This window comes from Lissotriton vulgaris, chromosome 11, assembly GCF_964263255.1.
Source record: "Lissotriton vulgaris chromosome 11, aLisVul1.2, whole genome shotgun sequence".
Lineage (NCBI taxonomy): Eukaryota > Metazoa > Chordata > Amphibia > Caudata > Salamandridae > Lissotriton > Lissotriton vulgaris.
The window spans coordinates 566,675,216-566,692,214 of record NC_141699.1 but is presented as its reverse complement, the minus strand read 5'-3'; the positions used below and the strand labels follow the sequence as shown (position 1 = coordinate 566,692,214).

The following is a 16,999-nucleotide window of genomic DNA, read 5'->3' as shown; positions in this document are numbered from 1 at the left end:
GTAAGGATGAGATAAAGGGACAGTTAGTGTCTGGCAGCAGAATAAAAAGGCCTGAGGTTGTTTCAAGACCACGCATCCTTGGCATTCAGTACGCTGACATTTAATTGCACTAGCCACGGGGTTCAGAGCAAAGTTTTGGGCACGGGCACCGATTCTATTACAAATTAAGCACTGTGGCACACTGGCACACCCAGTGGGCTTGAACTGGAGCTTTTCGAAATGACACAGATGTTATGGCACACTCGCAGAGACTTGCAACAGAGCACCTCAAATGTACACGCATTCCATGGAGAACTCACCAAGGTTTGCACTGGTAAAACTCTGATTTACATGGGTATTATGGCATGCTTTTGCCGACTTGCACTGGGGCGCCTCAGATTTACACAGATCTCATAGCACAAAGACTTATACTGGAGCATCCCCAATTTGCACGGATCGTATGGCAGACTCAGAGATTTTTACTGGGGAATCTCCAGACTGCACTGACTCTGTGGCAGACTCACAGAGATTTACTCTGGAGCATCCCCAGATTGCACGGATCATATGGCCGACTCACAGAGATTTACTCTGGAGCATCCCCAGTTTGCACAGATCGTATGGCCCACTGACAGAGATGTACACTGTCCGGAGCACTTCATATTTACACAACTCTAATGGAGAACTCACCAGACTTGCACTGGTCAATTCGGATTTACACGGCTCTTATGGCACACTCACACTTGGGCATCCACTGGCGCCACTCCGGAGATATCTATTGTCTCTTGGGTGCATCAATTATATGACTATGGTAAAAGCAAGCTGAGCACCTTCTTAATGTTCGAGAATAATTTATCACAAAAGTGCAGTCTATTTCAGAAATGTTGCAGAGAGAAAACAAAGGGATTCCAATAAATGTCAACAAAGAGCTCAGAAACCCTCGTGAGCAGCCCCCTCCGATTACTTCTGTGCGAAGTCCAGAGGTACACCCCTGTAGCACACTCTCTGTTACTGTGTTTGCGCAGGACTTGAACTTCAGGTTTAGAGATTTGAAGTGGGATAAAACATAAAGGAGAGCTGGATTACTGTTGCGGCTGTTGATCACTTTTGGGCATTTTCACCAATGCAATTACCACCAGCAAAAGTCTGGAGTAGTGGTTGACGATTGTATGCACTTTTCACCAAAGGGAGCCCAAGTGGGTCACAGTGAGAAACAGTGAAGATGTTCATACTTCTCCAAGCCATAAAGCAGCTCAAAACTATTCAGTTCCAAGAGCAGCGCTATTCGAGTGCAAGTTCCTTCCACCCTTCATCATTCATTTATTCATAAGAGGGACGCGAGACGGCTGGGGGCGGAGGCACACATACATAGGTCAAGTTAAATGAAGATTAACCCCTCTCCTGCTGGTAACGGAAACACTCCGTCATCAGCCGCGGTCGTGCTGTGCTGATGAGGGAGCGGTTCCGTCACGGCCCGCTCGGAACGCCTGCGCGGTGCGGATTCCGCGCCTGCGCGGAATGTTCCATTGAGCGGGTGGAGCCGTGACGGAACCGCTCCGTCATGAGCACAGCGCAACCACGGCTGGTGACAGACCGGTTCCGTCACCAACATGCGCCCGCCCCGCCCCCTTAGCACTGCGGCGGAATAGCCGCCGCAGTGAAGGGGTTAAGAGGTAGCCATAGAGAGGGGCAGTGCGAGAGAGAAGGAGAAGAGAGGGAGAGAGAGAAAAGAAAAGAAAAGTGAGAGGGAATGACAGGAGTTCTAAAGCTACAGTGGCGGAACAGGGGAGATAGCTATGGCATAAAAAGAAACTCAAACAGGACAACAGAGATAATTAAACAATGAAAGAAAGAGACGTGGAGAGGGAAGAAGGAGACGGAGAGAACGACCGATGGAAAGAAAAAGACAGAGTCCGAAAAATTATTCAAGATATAGGGTTTAGTTGTCTATAGACAGGGACACTTGCAATTATGTGGCAAAAGAAGACCAAACTTTGCCACAGGCGGCATATTCTATGTCAGTATTATTTACAGCGTTATCCTTTTTAAGGCAGTAATACTATGTGAGCAAAGGGTGCGCTTTATTTGTAGCAGCTTAGCACTTGTATGGAGGGATTCATAGTTGAAAGGTGAGCAGTCAACCCTACCACGCGTTTTCATCTTTTTGAGGTAGAAACATTTTTCTTTGAAAGGTGCTAATTATGCAGCATATTGTGCGTCATGTGAAAAGTGTGGCAAACAGATAAATTAGCGGAAAACACCATGGTCATGGAATCACTCATTCCAGTGGCCTGTGGTAAAAGAGACAGAGGCGGCAGCTAAAATCGGCGATAAATGCAGAGACAGACAGGAAATCTGCGAGAGGGAGCGTGACAGAGAGAACGAATAGCAGATTCTATAGACAGAGTGACAGACAAGAGAGAGCGCAAAGGGGGGAGATGGCTTAAGCAGAAGATACTATAAACAGAGACAAGCTGACCTAGAGAGAGCTTCCGGATCCCCGGACTGTGCCCGCCCGGCACAGAGCAGTCCAAGCGCCTGAACCCACAGAGCCAGTCCCAACACATCTGACCACTACTCCTGCCTAGTAGGCTTGCAGACTCACCTGACCTGAGGGCTGGGCGTGGCCTGCAGCTAAGCTTCAGAGGTCGGTAGGCGCAAGCGGGCAGGCAGCAGAGGCAGAAGGCAGGGGCAGGGGCAGAGCCGAGCAAGGGGCGGGGGGGGGGGGGGCTAGTAATAAATTAATTTAAATTATGGCCGGTGAGGGACATTGGACATTCCTTCTCTCAGTCTCTGGCATAGGAGCGTGGCTGGGGCTGGGAAGCCATACCTCAGTCACTGTTTCACGTGCACTTCTTATGCGCACACTCCATGCGCATGACAAATTCAATCAGGGCATTGGTCCCCAGCCCTGCCCCCTGCCTCACCCTGAAGACCACGCCACCATGCGCACCCACCCTGACTCACCATTAATATAAAGAACCTCAGAGGCCCGACAGGGCCCGTGCGTGCGCAGCAGTTGCGCACCTTTTCATTAATGAAGAGCGAGGAGAGGCTCTGAGAGGCCCGGCCCGGCCGGGCGTGCCTACGTACGCACCATATTAATGATAAGCCTCTGAGGCGTGTCGTGCGCACTAAGTGCACCATTTAATTCATCATGAAGTGAGAGGGCCCCTGGGGCCCTGGAGCTTGTGGGGCTGCGTGGGCCTGTGTTACGCCCCTGTCCAAAATGGATGATTCACTTTATTGTTAACGGTCGAGACCGATAAGCATATACTAAACACGAATGTTAGGCTGCTGAAGTGAGGACTAAGTATTATGGTCAGACAGCCGCCATGGGCGTCAGTCTGACCACACAGACAGGAGCGTAGCAGCATCAACACAGGGAAGGACCGCAGCTCGATGTGCAGATTTAGGACCGGATTTAAATCTGGGTGGAGGCTACTTCGTCAAAAAGGTGATGAATATCCAGTTTGCCGGAATATAAATTACATAGGATATAATGGGATTTGTATTTTAGTGGACAGGATATCCGTCACCGCTGTGACGGAGTAACTCGTCTGCTGAGATCTAAATCAGGCACAAGTCTTATAGCTGCAACAGAATAGGGTGAAAGGGTTCCAGGTACCATGCAGGTCCCATGAGTCAGTAGTCAGTGATAACTTAATTTAAGCAGTTTCAGGCCTAGTCAGGTCTGACTAAGCCCACCTTGGAAAACAGCTCACTGACACAGATCACACTCACAAGCGTCACTAGGGACTTCAGTTACCTCAGACCCACTCTGGCTAACTGAGATAGAAAGGCAAAGGCCATCATCCCAGTAAAGTGCCAGAAACACTAGGGCTTGTGCAACCACATGCCAAAATGAAGCAAGCAAAAGGTCTACTTCTGGCCAACTCGGAGGTTCGTTTTTATTAATTTTATTTTACAACACTTGCAATAGGCGTTAAAAGTGCATTTGGCCATGTCTGAACTGGGGTGGCAGCGTGGGCTAAAGAACGGTGATGGATCAAACCCAGATCTGTTGACTGAGTGTGAGTGTTTGATTGGTTCAGATGCTCCATCAATCACCACCCCCTTTGTTTGCCATAAGTTGGCAGGGTATGCTCAGACATGAGTCCCTTTCTCACTTTGCCACTGGATTCAAGCAAGCCTGGCTGAAGATGGCTGTAATGCCAGAAACTGGTCCTAGGAAGCTTGTTTCCAGTCCAGGGAAGGCATGGCTTGGCAGTTCGGGCTGGACTGTTCCCATGAGGCACAGGGTCAGACTGATTTGCATTTGGCCATGTCTGAACTGGGGTGGCAGAGTGGGCTAAAGAACGATGATGGATCAAACCCAGATCTGTTGACTGGGTGGAGTGTTTGATTGGTTCAGATGCTCCGTCCATCACCACCCCCTTTTGTACCGTTAAAAGTGTAAATGTAATACAAAGTAAAAATGATGCCATATACACTTGCCATTCACATGTTTACAAGAACAATAAGTAAAAGAATGACCCGTTATAAAAATAAATGTAAACAAAAATGAAATAAATGCAGATATAAAAGATGATTGTCCACTAGTGCAGGCACTTAAGTGAACAATTTTTAGATGACTGTGCATGCCTGTAAGCAAAATACTGTCACAATGATGTGATATAATGGCTGAAGAGAGCTGGCACACTGTTCCATGTTGTATACCGTGATGGGTGGAAGCAAAATGTATATGACACTTGAACAGACAATTGAATGAAGTGGCCTGCCCAAAACCCCAAGACCGATGTATAAGTATGTACAGTATGCTATTTTTGGAACACATAAGGCTGGAGAGCAACTTAAATGGTCTCTAGGCCAGATTTAAAAATAATTGTGTCTGTAAGTACTCTCCCTCCCACTCCACAATGACCACAGACAAAGCAAACGTTTTATGTCAGTTATAGTCACTTACTGTGCAGGCCAAAAGAGAGCGTATCTCAAATACCCTAGCACAGGGAAACAATTCCTTGCAGGTGTATGCCAAGAGTATGGCTCACATGCATTATTTATATGCAGACCTATTATATTTAAAAAATGTAGTTCACCAGTCAGATCATCCACAGAAAAGGATAGCTTGGCCATACCTGTGTGCAAACATCCATCACAACAGACTGAGCTTCATAGTTCTTCACCTGGCAGCCACTCCTGCGGAGAGAAAAGAACAGATTTTTTTTTATTTGGACTGTGTGTGGTTCACAGCGTGAGACAGAAGGGAACGCAGAGAACAAAGCTAGAGTCACAAAACCTAGATTTGATACATTCCCATTATGACCAGTAGTGGACTAAGATATAGGAATCATACAGTGATTATTTCTCCATTGGTAATTCCCACCCTTGGTCTTCAAACCAAAAAATCAAAATCAAAAACATTCTTCCAACGAATACCCATATGACATGATCTTTACTCTCCAGTTTGGTCTTAGGCAAGTGTCCCCCTCTGATCAGTGGTACATATATCAGTAGTGATGTAGGTTAATTAGCACCAGGGACCAAAGGCCTGAGGAGTAAACCCAAGTTCGATTACTGCTGTATTTTAATACGCAAACAGCAGCCAAAAGTCACATTTTCCTTATGTTAACTTGGGCCTATTGTAGTCTTGTCATGATACAGATGTTGAAAGTTATTGCAGACTTGCAAACTTTTAAACATGTTTCACTGTGGGAGAGAATGGGGAGTGCTTAATTTGAGCAGGTTCTTTTCAGGTGGAGACACAGACTTGATTTTCTGGGGATCAGCATTTTGATTCCACAACAGACTCATCCAGAGCAAGAGAGAAAAGACAAAAGGCAGAAAGAACGAGTAAGAGAAAGATGTAACAAGCATTTGCAATGCAATAGGTCTCGCATTAGGAAAGTTTATATTATTGGTATTGTAAATGAAAAATTATTTACTTATGTATTGGTTTTGAAAATAGCGAAATTAATAGCTTTGTCATTCACAATGCCAATAGATTTAACTTTAGCAAATGTGATACCTATAGCATTTGTAATGCAATATGTGTTGTATTTACGTGACTTAGATGTATTGATATTACAAATAACAATGACTTGTAACTTTTTAAATAATTAATACTTAAATAAAAGTTATTGTAATTTATAATGACAATAGCTTAACTTTTGTAAATAACTTTTGTGAAGATTATGTTCAGTGTAATTTATTGTGATGAAAATCCAACAACAGAAGTGAAATATTAACATCTTTTTGTGACATTTGTAATAAAGCTTTAAACATTGAGAGAACATATTTTAACTAGCTGTTGTTGAGTGGTTGCACAGATTGATGCTGTGGTGGCGCTGAGTGATGATGTGGTGGCGATGAGTGATGCTGTGGCATCCAGTGATGCTGTGTTAGCGTATAGTGATGTTGTGGTGCCCCTGAGTATTGCTGTGGTGGTGCTGAGGGATGCTGTGGTGATGCGATAGAGTGAGGGCGATAGATAGTTAGAGGGAGGGCGATAGATAGAGGGAGGGCGATAGATAGAGGGAGGGCGATAGATAGATAGAGGGAGGGCGATAGATAGATAGAGGGCGATAGATAGATAGAGTGAGGGCGATAGATAGATATACAGATAGATAGAGTGATGGCGATAGAGTGAGTGCGATAGATGGACAGATAGAGTGAGGGCGACAGATAGATAGATAGATAGATAGATAGATAGATAGATAGATAGATAGATAGATAGATAGATAGTGTAAGGACGATAGCTAGAGTGAGGGCGATATATACATAGACAGATAGATAGAGTGAGGGCGATAGATAGAGTGAGGGTGATAGCTAGAGTGAGGGCGATAGATACATAGACAGATAGAGTGAGGGCGATAGATACATAGACAGATAGAGTGAGGGGGATAGATAGAGTGAGGGTGATAGCTAGAGTGAGGGCGATAGATAGATAGATAGATAGATAGATAGATAGATAGATAGATAGATAGATAGATAGATAGATAGATAGTGATAGATAGAGGGCGATAGATAGATAGAGGGCGATGGATAGATAGATAGATAGAGATAGATAGATAGATAGATAGATAGATAGATAGATAGATAGATAGATAGATAGATAGATAGATAGATAGATAGATAGATAGAGGGCGATAGATAGATAGAGGGTGATAGATAGAGGGCGATAGATAGATAGATAGATAGATAGATAGATAGATAGATAGATAGATAGAGTGAGGGTGATAGATAGAGTGAGGGTGATAGATAGAGTGAGGGCGATAGATAGATAGATAGATAGATAGATAGATAGATAGATAGATAGATAGATAGATAGAGTGAGGGTGATCGATAAATATAGTGAGGGCGATAGATAGATAGAGTGAGGGCGATAGATAGATAGAGTGATGGCGACAGATAGATAGAGGGCGATAGATAGAGGGCGATAGAAAGATAGAGGGCTATAGACAGAGTGAGGGCTATAGACAGAGTGAGGGCTATAGACAGAGTGAGGGCGATAGACAGATAGAGTGAGGGCGATAGACAGATAGAGTGAGGGCGATAGACAGATAGAGTGAGGGCGATAGACAGAGTGAGGGCGATAGACAGAGTGATAGATAGAGTGAGGGCGATAGATAGAGTGAGGGCGATAGATAGAGTGAGGGCGATAGATAGAGTGAGGGCGATAGATAGAGTGAGTGCGATAGATAGAGTGAGTGCGATAGATAGAGTGAGGGCGATAGATAGATAGAGGGCAATAGACAGATAGAGTGAGAGCGATTGAATGATAGAGTGAATCCAATAGATAGATAGATAGATAGATAGATAGATAGATAGATAGATAGATAGATAGATAGATAGATAGAGTAAGGTCGATAGAGTGAGGGCGATAGAGAGGGCGATAGATAGAGTGAGGGCGATAGAGTGAGGGCGATAGAATGATAGAGTGAGTCAGATAGATAGATAGATAGATAGATAGATAGATAGAGTCAGGGCGATAGATAGAGTGAGGGCGATAGATAGAGTGAGGGCGATAGATAGATAGAGTGAGGGCGATAGATAGAGTGAGGGCGATAGACAGATAGAGTGAGGGCAATAGACAGATAGATAGAGTGAGGGCAATAGATAGATAGAGTGAGGGCAATAGACAGATAGATAGAGTGAGGGCGATAGATAGAGTGAGGGCGATAGATAGATAGAGTGATGGCGACAGATAGAGTGAGGGCGATAGACAGATAGAGTGAGGGCAATAGACAGATAGATAGAGTGAGGGCGATAGAGAGGGAGATAGATAGAGTGAGGGCGATAGATAGAGTGAGGGCGATAGATAGATAGATAGATAGATAGATAGATAGATAGATAGATAGATAGAGGGCGAACGATAGCTAGAGGGCAATAGACAGATAGAGTGAGGGCGATAGAAAGAGTGAGGGCGATAGAATGATCGAGTGAGTCCAATAGATAGATAGAGTGAGGGCGATAGACAGAGAGAAGGCGATAGAGTGAGGGCGATACAGATAGAGAGATTGATAGACAGATAGAGGGCGATAGATAGATAGATAGATAGATAGATAGATAGATAGATAGATAGATAGATAGATAGATAGATAGAGGGCGATAGACAGATAGATAGACAGATAGAGAGAGGGCGACAGACAGATAGCTACATAGACAGATAGAGAGAGGGCGATAGACAGATAGATAGAGAGAGGGCGATAGACAGATAGAGAGAGGGCAATAGATAGACAGATAGATAGACAGATAGATAGATAGAGAGATGGCGATAGAAAGATAGACAGAGAGAGGGAGATAGACAGATCAACAGATATGTATATAGACAGATAGACAGATCGACAGACAGATGGATAGATAGACAGATAGATAGATAGAGGGCGGCATAACAGCACAGCAGAAGAGAGCATGGGGTTAAAGAAGGAGGCGGGTGGTAGAGAGTAGTAGATCAGCACAGGAGAAGAGAACAGGGAGTTAGAGAAAGAGGCGGGTGGAAGAGAACAGCAGATTAGCACAGGAGAAGAAAACAGGGAGTTAAAGAAGGAGGCGGGGTGGAAGAGAGCAGCAGATCAGCACAGGAGAAGAGAAGAGAACAGGGAGTTAGAGAAGGAGGCAGAGTGGAAGAGAGCAGCAGATCAGCATGGGAGAAGAGAAGAGAACAGGGAGTTAGAGAAGGAGGTGGGGTGGAAGAGAGCAGCAGATTAGCACAGGAGAAGAGAGCAGGGAGTTAGAGAAGGAGGCAAGGTGGAAGAGAGCAGCAGATCAGCAGAAGAGAACAGGGAGTTAAAGAAGGAGGCGGTTGGAAGAGAGCAGCAGATCAGTAGAGGGAGAAAAGAACAGAACAGGGAGTTAGAGAAGGGGGTGGGTGAAAGAGAGCCGCAGATCAGCACAGCAGAAGTGAACAGGGAGTTAAAGAAGGAGGTGGGGTGGAAGAGAGCAGCAGATTAGCACAGGAGAAGAGAACAGGGAGGTAGAGAAGGAGGTGGGTTGAAGAGAGCAGCATAACAGCACAGCAGAAGAGAACATGAAGTTAAAGAAGGAGGCGGTGGAAGAGAGCAGCAGATCAGCACAGCAGAAGAGAACAGGGAGTTAAAGAAGGAGGTGGTGGAAGAGAGCAGCAGATCAGCACATGAGAAGAGAAGAGAACAGGGAGTTAGAGAAGGAGGTGGGTGGAAGAGAGGGAGGGCGATAGATGGAGGGAGGGTGATAGATCGATAGAGTGAGGGCGATAGATAGATAGAGGGAGGGCGACAGATAGATAGAGGGAGGGTGATAGATCGATAGAGGGAGGGGGATAGATAGAGGGCGGTAGATAGAGTGAGGGAGGGCGATAGATAGATAGATAGATAGATAGATAGATAGATAGATAGATAGATAGATAGATAGATAGATAGATAGATAGACGATAGATAGATAGAGGGTGATAGATAGAGGGCGATAGATAGATAGATAGATAGATAGATAGATAGATAGATAGATAGATAGATAGATAGATAGATAGATAGAGTGAGGGCAATAGAGAGTGAGGGCGGTAGAGTGAGTGAGGGCGGTAGAGGGAGGGCGTGAGGGCGGTAGAGTGAGGGCGTGAGGGCAGTAGAGTGGTAGAGTGAGGGCGGTAGAGTGAGGGCGATAGAGTGGTAGAGTGAGTGCGGTAGAGTGAGGGCATGAGGGTGGTAGAGTGAGGGCGGTAGAGTAAGGGCGTGAGGGCGGTAGAGTGAGGGCGGTAGAGTAGTAGAGTGAGGGCGGTAGATAGATAGAGGGAGGGCGACAGATAGATAGAGGGAGGGGGATAGATAGATAGAGGGAGGGCGACAGATAGATAGAGGGAGGGGGATAGATCGATAGAGGGAGGGAAATAGATAGATAGAGGGAGGGCGATAGAGGGTGGTAGATAGATAGAGTGAGGGAGGGCGATAGATAGATAGATAGATAGATAGATAGATAGATAGATAGATAGATAGATAGATAGAGTGAGTGAGAGCGGTAGAGTGAGGGCGGTAGAGTGGTACAGTGAGGGCGGTAGAGTGGTAGAGTGAGGGAGGTAGAGTGAGGGCGTGAGGGCAGTAGAGTGGTAGAGGGAGGGCAGTAGAGTGGTAGAGTGAGTGCTGTAGAGTGGTAGAGTGAGGGCGGTAGAGTGGTAGAGTGAGGGCGGTAGAGTGAGGGCATAAAGGCGGTAGAGTGAGGGCGGTAGAGTGGTAGAGTGAGGGCGTAAGAGTGAGGGCAGTAGAGTGGTAGAGTGAGGGCGGTAGAGTGAGGGCAGTAGAGTGGTAAAGTGAGGGCGGTAGAGTGAGGGCATGAGGGCGGTAGAGTGAGGGCGTGAGGGCGATAGAGTGGTAGAGTGAGGGCGGAAGAGTGAGGGCAGTAGAGTGGTAGAGTGAGGGCGGTAGAGTGGTAGAGTGAGGGCGGTAGAGTGAGGGCGGTAGAGTGGTAGAGTGAGGGCGGTAGAGTGAGGGCGGTAGAGTCTCACAGATTGCTACTTTATCACACGAGGAAGCTAAGTCCCCAGAAAAAATAATGGCTATCCTCTCTGTATTTGGCACCGCCCCTCATGACTAAGCCCCTTTTTTGCCACACCAAATTTATGGGCGCTTAGAGTACATTTTTCATTTAAAACACTGTATTTAAAGCATCTGTGTGGAGGGTGCTCTCCCAATCATTCCAGTGAAATGTGCCCTGCCGTAACCCCCCACACTTCTGTGCTCCATATGCGCACAAGCCCCCGTTGTGTAGGACGTTTCCACCAAACAAATGGGGCGCTCGTGTTTTATTTACGTATTACGTTGTTTTTTTCCCCTTTTAGATTTAATCCTGCAACGTTTCGAGCGATATTGAAGGTCACTGCATCTGTTAAAAAAAGTCACTTTACAACAAGATTCCGATGCAACCGGAATGTGAATTTGAGGCTAATAGATTTTCTGGAACGTTCAACGTGTTTAGCTTGGGTCACTTTGTGAGGATTAACTGGGTTTAGCAGCCTCCCATGTCTCTGCTGAGGGTGAAGAAGTGTTTAATCTCAACGGATCCACTATGATTGTAACCTTTCTTGCAGCATTTGCAAGGTTTAGAGAAACAATCGTGATCTGTTTTTGGACAGACATCAAAGCTACATCGAAAGTTTTGAAAACATAAGTAGACCACACTAGTTTCAGTAGTTCTGTTAAGACTCTGTCGAGGTATATTTCCATCCGCCCTCTTGACTTGCGGAGTCTCGTGGGAGCTTTAGAGGGCCGTGGAAGGGCGGCGTCGTGTGTGTGTGAGTGCGTGCACACGCGTGTATACTCAATAAGCAGCACTGATGGGGTCAGTGTGAGTTCTGCAAGATCTACAAATAACTCGTGAGGTAAATTAACGGGTTTTGTGAAACACAGGGGGGACTGTTTGAACATGATCACCGATGCAGCTGCCGGGAAAGTAAGGTTGAGACTGTGTTTGCTGTGGTGGGGGCGGGGGAGCATTCCTTTGAAGTCTGATGGTGAGGCGGGGTGCGGCTTGGGAGCGGATTCCATGGGGTCAGTGTGAGTTCTGCAAGATCTACAAATAATTTGTAAAGTAAATTAACCGGTTTTGTGAAACACAGGGGGCACTGGAGGCACTGTTTGAACATGATCACCGATGCAGCTGTCGGGAAAGTAAGGTTGAGACTGTGTTTGCTGTGGCGGGGGCGGAGAGCGGGAGCACATTCCTTTGAAGTCTGATGGGGGGGCGGGGGAGCGGATTCCTTTGAAGTCTGATGCCGATGCTCAGACAAATGGTGGTGTGCAAGCGGCTTCCTTTGAAGGCTGATGCCGAGGCATGGTGTGGGATGTGGCTGGCGATGATGTGCACGTGCCTGCCTCAAACACCTGCCTCACATGAACTGTACGCGATCCGCAGCTTGGTAGATTTTTTGAACCACTTACTATAGTCTCACCTATTCAATTCCTAACGGGATAGAAAAGGCGAGACCTAAAAATGGTGACAAAGGGAGATAAAGCGACAAGGAGTGTCTGGTGGTGGATTAAAGCAGAATCGGGTGAAATGAAATAAACGCAGCCCTGGTATTTGGCTCCCTGATTTTGAATATCACTAGTGGTAGACTTCTGAGAAAAACATTGGGCACCCACGCTTATTCTTTTACAAATTAGGCACCGAGTAGGTGTGTGGTCTTGGAGGGCCGGGCTTTGTGCCGAGCATGTCTTATGAAGCACTTCCACCGGCTCTTGCCTGAGTAAAATAGGCAATAGAATATTCTCAGGCTGCCAACAATATACTGGGGTGCTTTCACACCCTGTAATGGACACCAGTAGTGCAGGTGTAATGTAATTGCGAGTACAATTATATTGTTCCAGAACCCAAAGTTAGTGGTTAGGCATGTGTTCTTAATTATTGTTGTTTATTGTGATTAGATCTTTTGTGCTCAAGCAAATGATTCCATACATTCATGCGAGTTTTTTTGCGGTAGATTAAAGTAATAAGTGCTAGTTGTCATCATCAGTGTGAAAAAGAGGATATGTGAGCTCATGAAGATATTTGGTGGGGTTAGTAGATGAGCTAGAAAGGATTAGAAAGTGTTTGGTTGCCGTGGCCTAACTTTAAAAACAAGCATTTGCAATGCAATAGGTCTCGCATTAGGAAAGTTTGAGCTATTGGTATTGTAAATGACAAATTTTATATTTATGTGTTGGTTTTGAAAATAGCAAAATAATAGCTTTGTCATTTACAATTCCAATATTTTTAACTTTCGCAAATGTGACACCTATAGCATTTGTAATGCAATATGTGTTATATTTACACCTGGATCGTCACGGAATGTCTCACGTCTATATTGGACGCCTCAGCTACCAGGCCCGAGAGCGCGATTTCGAGCGCTTCTTTAAAGGTTATGGCAAGATTGTGGAGGTGGATCTAAAAAATGGGTGAGTATGCAGGTGAGAGGAGCAGGACGCTTATCGGAGTACTACTGCGCCATCGGTGTGAGGTACTGGTTGGGTGGATTGGGCCTGCGGAAGGCACATGCATTTGTAGCCCGCGGGATAATGGCGCACATGCGCAATGGTCTCTGGCATTAACGCGAGTTGCGGCCAGGTGTGCTCGTGCTCCAACAGTTCCCACCGGTGGAGTTTGTACCCTCTTGATGGCTCTTAGCATATACAACGCTTTTGAGAAGTTTCTGTGCCGCACCTTTCGTGCCTGCCGTATCTGCTCATTCCCGACTGTGCGCATGCTTAGTTTAGGTATTTAGCTGTACGCACCTGCGCTACCTTTGGGAAAAAACGCCCGTAAGTGATCCCTGTATGCACTGTGTCCTTTCGGTGATTTTGCGGGTCCTCATTATTATTGTGCACTGTTCAATTGCTTCCATCAGTCCTTGGAGTCCCAAAGTGATGCAGAGCCATATCTGCATTCCTACAGCAACTGTTTAAGTGGTTGAAACTGCTCACTACTACAGTGTGTGTGTGCGCCTGCATGTGTGTGTGTGGGCGCGTGTGTGTGTGCATGCGTGAGTGTGTGCGTGCGCGATTTAGAGAGGCGAGAGGCAGGCTTGCTCGGAATGTAGGACAGGAGATGTGCACGTGCGAGTCCACGAGGTGAAATCGCCGAGGTAAAGCGCGTAACCACCCCCTGTCCTCCATTCCCGGCAAACCCACAACAATAGGTCTTTCGCTGGAGCAGCGCTATGCGCTGCTAACACCAGCGAGACCTAAAAAGGAGAGGTGGTGATCTTTGAAATGAGTTTAGGCAATTCGCAGAAATATGACAAACATTTAAGTGACTTTGAGTAGGTTGTTCTTATAGAGTAAGACGCATGCATACGAGAGAAATGAAGGAGAGAGCCAATTAAAAAGGAAAAAGGAGAAATGACCATCAGACGTTTTAGGTAAAGATCAGTTTTTTGATTTTAGGAAAATAGATGATGTTTAATGAAATAGCAGGCCATTTGAGGATGCAAGACTGCAGGGGGTTCCAGCTCACATTTTTATACACCATGTGTTATTGGCTCCTCACCAGCTGACCCTGTGAAGGGAACCAATTTCATGTGACACAGGTGGCACTGCGTGTGCTGGCACTCATGGATTTGTCATTAAATAAAAGAGTCTTTGCAACACCATATGGAGAAATTGTGCATTGTGTTAAGATAGTGAATGCCTACTGCTGAATGCCTTTGTGATCATGGACCTACAGTACCTCGCCCCGTCTAAAAAAGTGTGTTACATGCTCGACAACTGATAACCACAGGAGACCAGCAGGGCGCCTTGCTTTCTCTTGATGACTCAAGGCACGTGAAGGTTTGTGTGGGTTTACAGAACAGCACGCTATTCTGAGTTGCGTGGGAAGCTTTGAGTCATACAGTTCTGCTGGGCCTATTTTCCCGAGTTCAGATGCAGTGCTGGGCTGGAGTCCTGATAATAATTCCCATCTGTTTCTCGTTGGTGGGGATCCGGTGCTGATTCAGCACCAACAGTAGCAGCTTTGCAGATTGTGAACGATGAACTTATCCGGAGAGTAGGCTCCAGGGACAGTCAGACCAGTGCCTCTGGCACACCGCCTGCCACTCAAACCACAGCCTGGTTCAGCACTCGCTGTCGATTTGTTAACCTGGCGCCCATCTTCCAGCCAAGTTTCTCTGTGGTTTTTCCACAAGTTGACATTTACTGACTCAAACGAAAACATTCAAAATACATTTTACCTGTGACTAAATCTCTCTTATTAATTCACTAAATAGATGAAATGTTTATATTTGCAAACTAAAAAAAAATCAAAATCATCTTCACTACTGCCCTAAGGAAAATGACAATTTTCGTACATGCTCATTCAAAATGGATTATAGAAATTCTATCCGAGTCCACAATTTGAGAAGCTGACCCAGCTTCAGGAACCACACAAAATTAATGCCAGTCACATTGTAGACAAGCATGAAAGAGAGACCACATAATTAAAGCAATAAAAGACCTCTGTTGGTGGCAAATTGAGGCAAGTGTGGAATCTCAAATTTCCACTTTAGTGCGCTAATGGCCTAGGGATTCCAAACCACTATTGGTACAAACTTAGGTTAATGTACCTCTGCCCGACCAAAGCCTTGGAACTCCTGGCCAGAACCCAACATGAGGAAGATCATCTCAGGTTCAGAGCCGATTAGGATGGAAGGACTTTTCAAGCTGCAGGCATATCACATTTATTTTTCTTGGCACTCCCCTTTCCTTAGCAGGAAAGCGGTCTGTTTTTAAGGAAATATGTTGTATAAAGGCACCTTCAGGCCACTGCCAATAGTTGCTTTAATGAAGTGCCAGCCCTGCTCAGAGCCTCTTTATAAACACATTTGCTTTTACCACGTTTCTTGGTCATTCCAGTAGCCTTTCCAAAAGCGAGGTGATAGGTCACTGGCGGTAAAGTGTTCCTTGTAAATTTATACATCAATTCTCTAACCCCTACTTCCCATATGGCCGTCTCCTTCGATCTATTTTCCCTATTTATTTATTTATTTTATTTGTTTACATTTGTAATGCGCACAGCTACCCAACAAAGGGTTTCCCGGCGCGGCAGATCCCAATAGCAATGCGGTTACAGAAACTAGATGTTAAAGAGCCATGTTTTTAAGGCTTTTCTGAATGTGATGTAATTCGACTCAGACCGCAATGTATGTGGCATTGAAGTCCAGAGCGAAGGTCCTAGGAATGAGAAGGACTTGCCACCCATGCGTGACAGCCTGGTCCTTGGAATTTCAAAATGATTTGCCGTGGAAGACCGAAGAGATCTGGAAGGACGGTAGGGGCGCACCAGGTTTTGCAGATATTTAGGAGCGGTGTTGGTGGAAATCCTGTGCATAAAACATAGAGATTTGAATTTAACTCGGTTTTCAATTTTTAGCCAGTGTAACTTCCTGATGTATTTAGTGGTTGGAGTAGAGATGGGAATTTTACAGAGAAGTCTGGCTGCTGCATTTTGCACTGATTGCAACCTGCGGACAGTAGCTTTGTTCGCCCCCAGGTACAAAACGTTGCCATAATCTAGCCTAGATGTTATTAGGGCATTGACAACTGTTTTCTTGGTGTTTTCAGGCAGCATCCAACAGATCTTTTTTAGCCATTTTAATATGGCAAAGCAGGTGGCTGAAGTCTTTACCGCTTGCTGATGTAAACTGAGTGAGTCGTCAATAATGACGCCCAGGTTGCGAGCATGAGTAACCGGGGTAGGGGGGGTGCCCATTTCAGTTGGCCAATGTTGGGGTCCCCAAAGTTCTTTATTTTTGCCCAACACAATTAACTCGGTTTTTTCGCCGTTAAGTTTTAGGAAGTTTTTTTGCATCCAGTCGGCGATTTTACAGAGTCCGAGTTGTAGGGTGGAGGAATTATCAGAATCTGCAGCTGATAAAGAAAAAAGCAGCTGGGAATCATCAGCGTAGGAAAACATTAAAAGCCCTGTTTCCTCCACTATTTTGGCCAGGGGGCTCATATACACGTTGAAAAGCAACGGGCTAAGAATAGAGCCCTGTGGAACTCCGTGTTTGAATGTCATGGTATCGGAGCAGGCAGTTTGTGAGAAGACCTGGAACGTGCGGTTTTCCAATAATGATCTAATC

At 45.7% G+C, this 16,999-nt stretch overlaps 1 protein-coding gene across 5 annotated transcripts in view; it reads right to left on the bottom strand.

Moving 5' to 3' along the window:
• Positions 1–16,999, bottom strand: part of TACC1 (transforming acidic coiled-coil containing protein 1) — a 622,141-nt gene that overhangs the window by 158,705 nt on the left and 446,437 nt on the right. For all 5 annotated transcript variants that reach the window (XM_086943657.1, XM_086943659.1, XM_086943655.1 and 2 more), the window contains exon 4: positions 5,076–5,136. In XM_086943657.1, the coding sequence (XP_086799783.1) occupies positions 5,076–5,136 (61 nt within the window). The remainder of the gene's footprint in view (positions 1–5,075; positions 5,137–16,999) is intronic.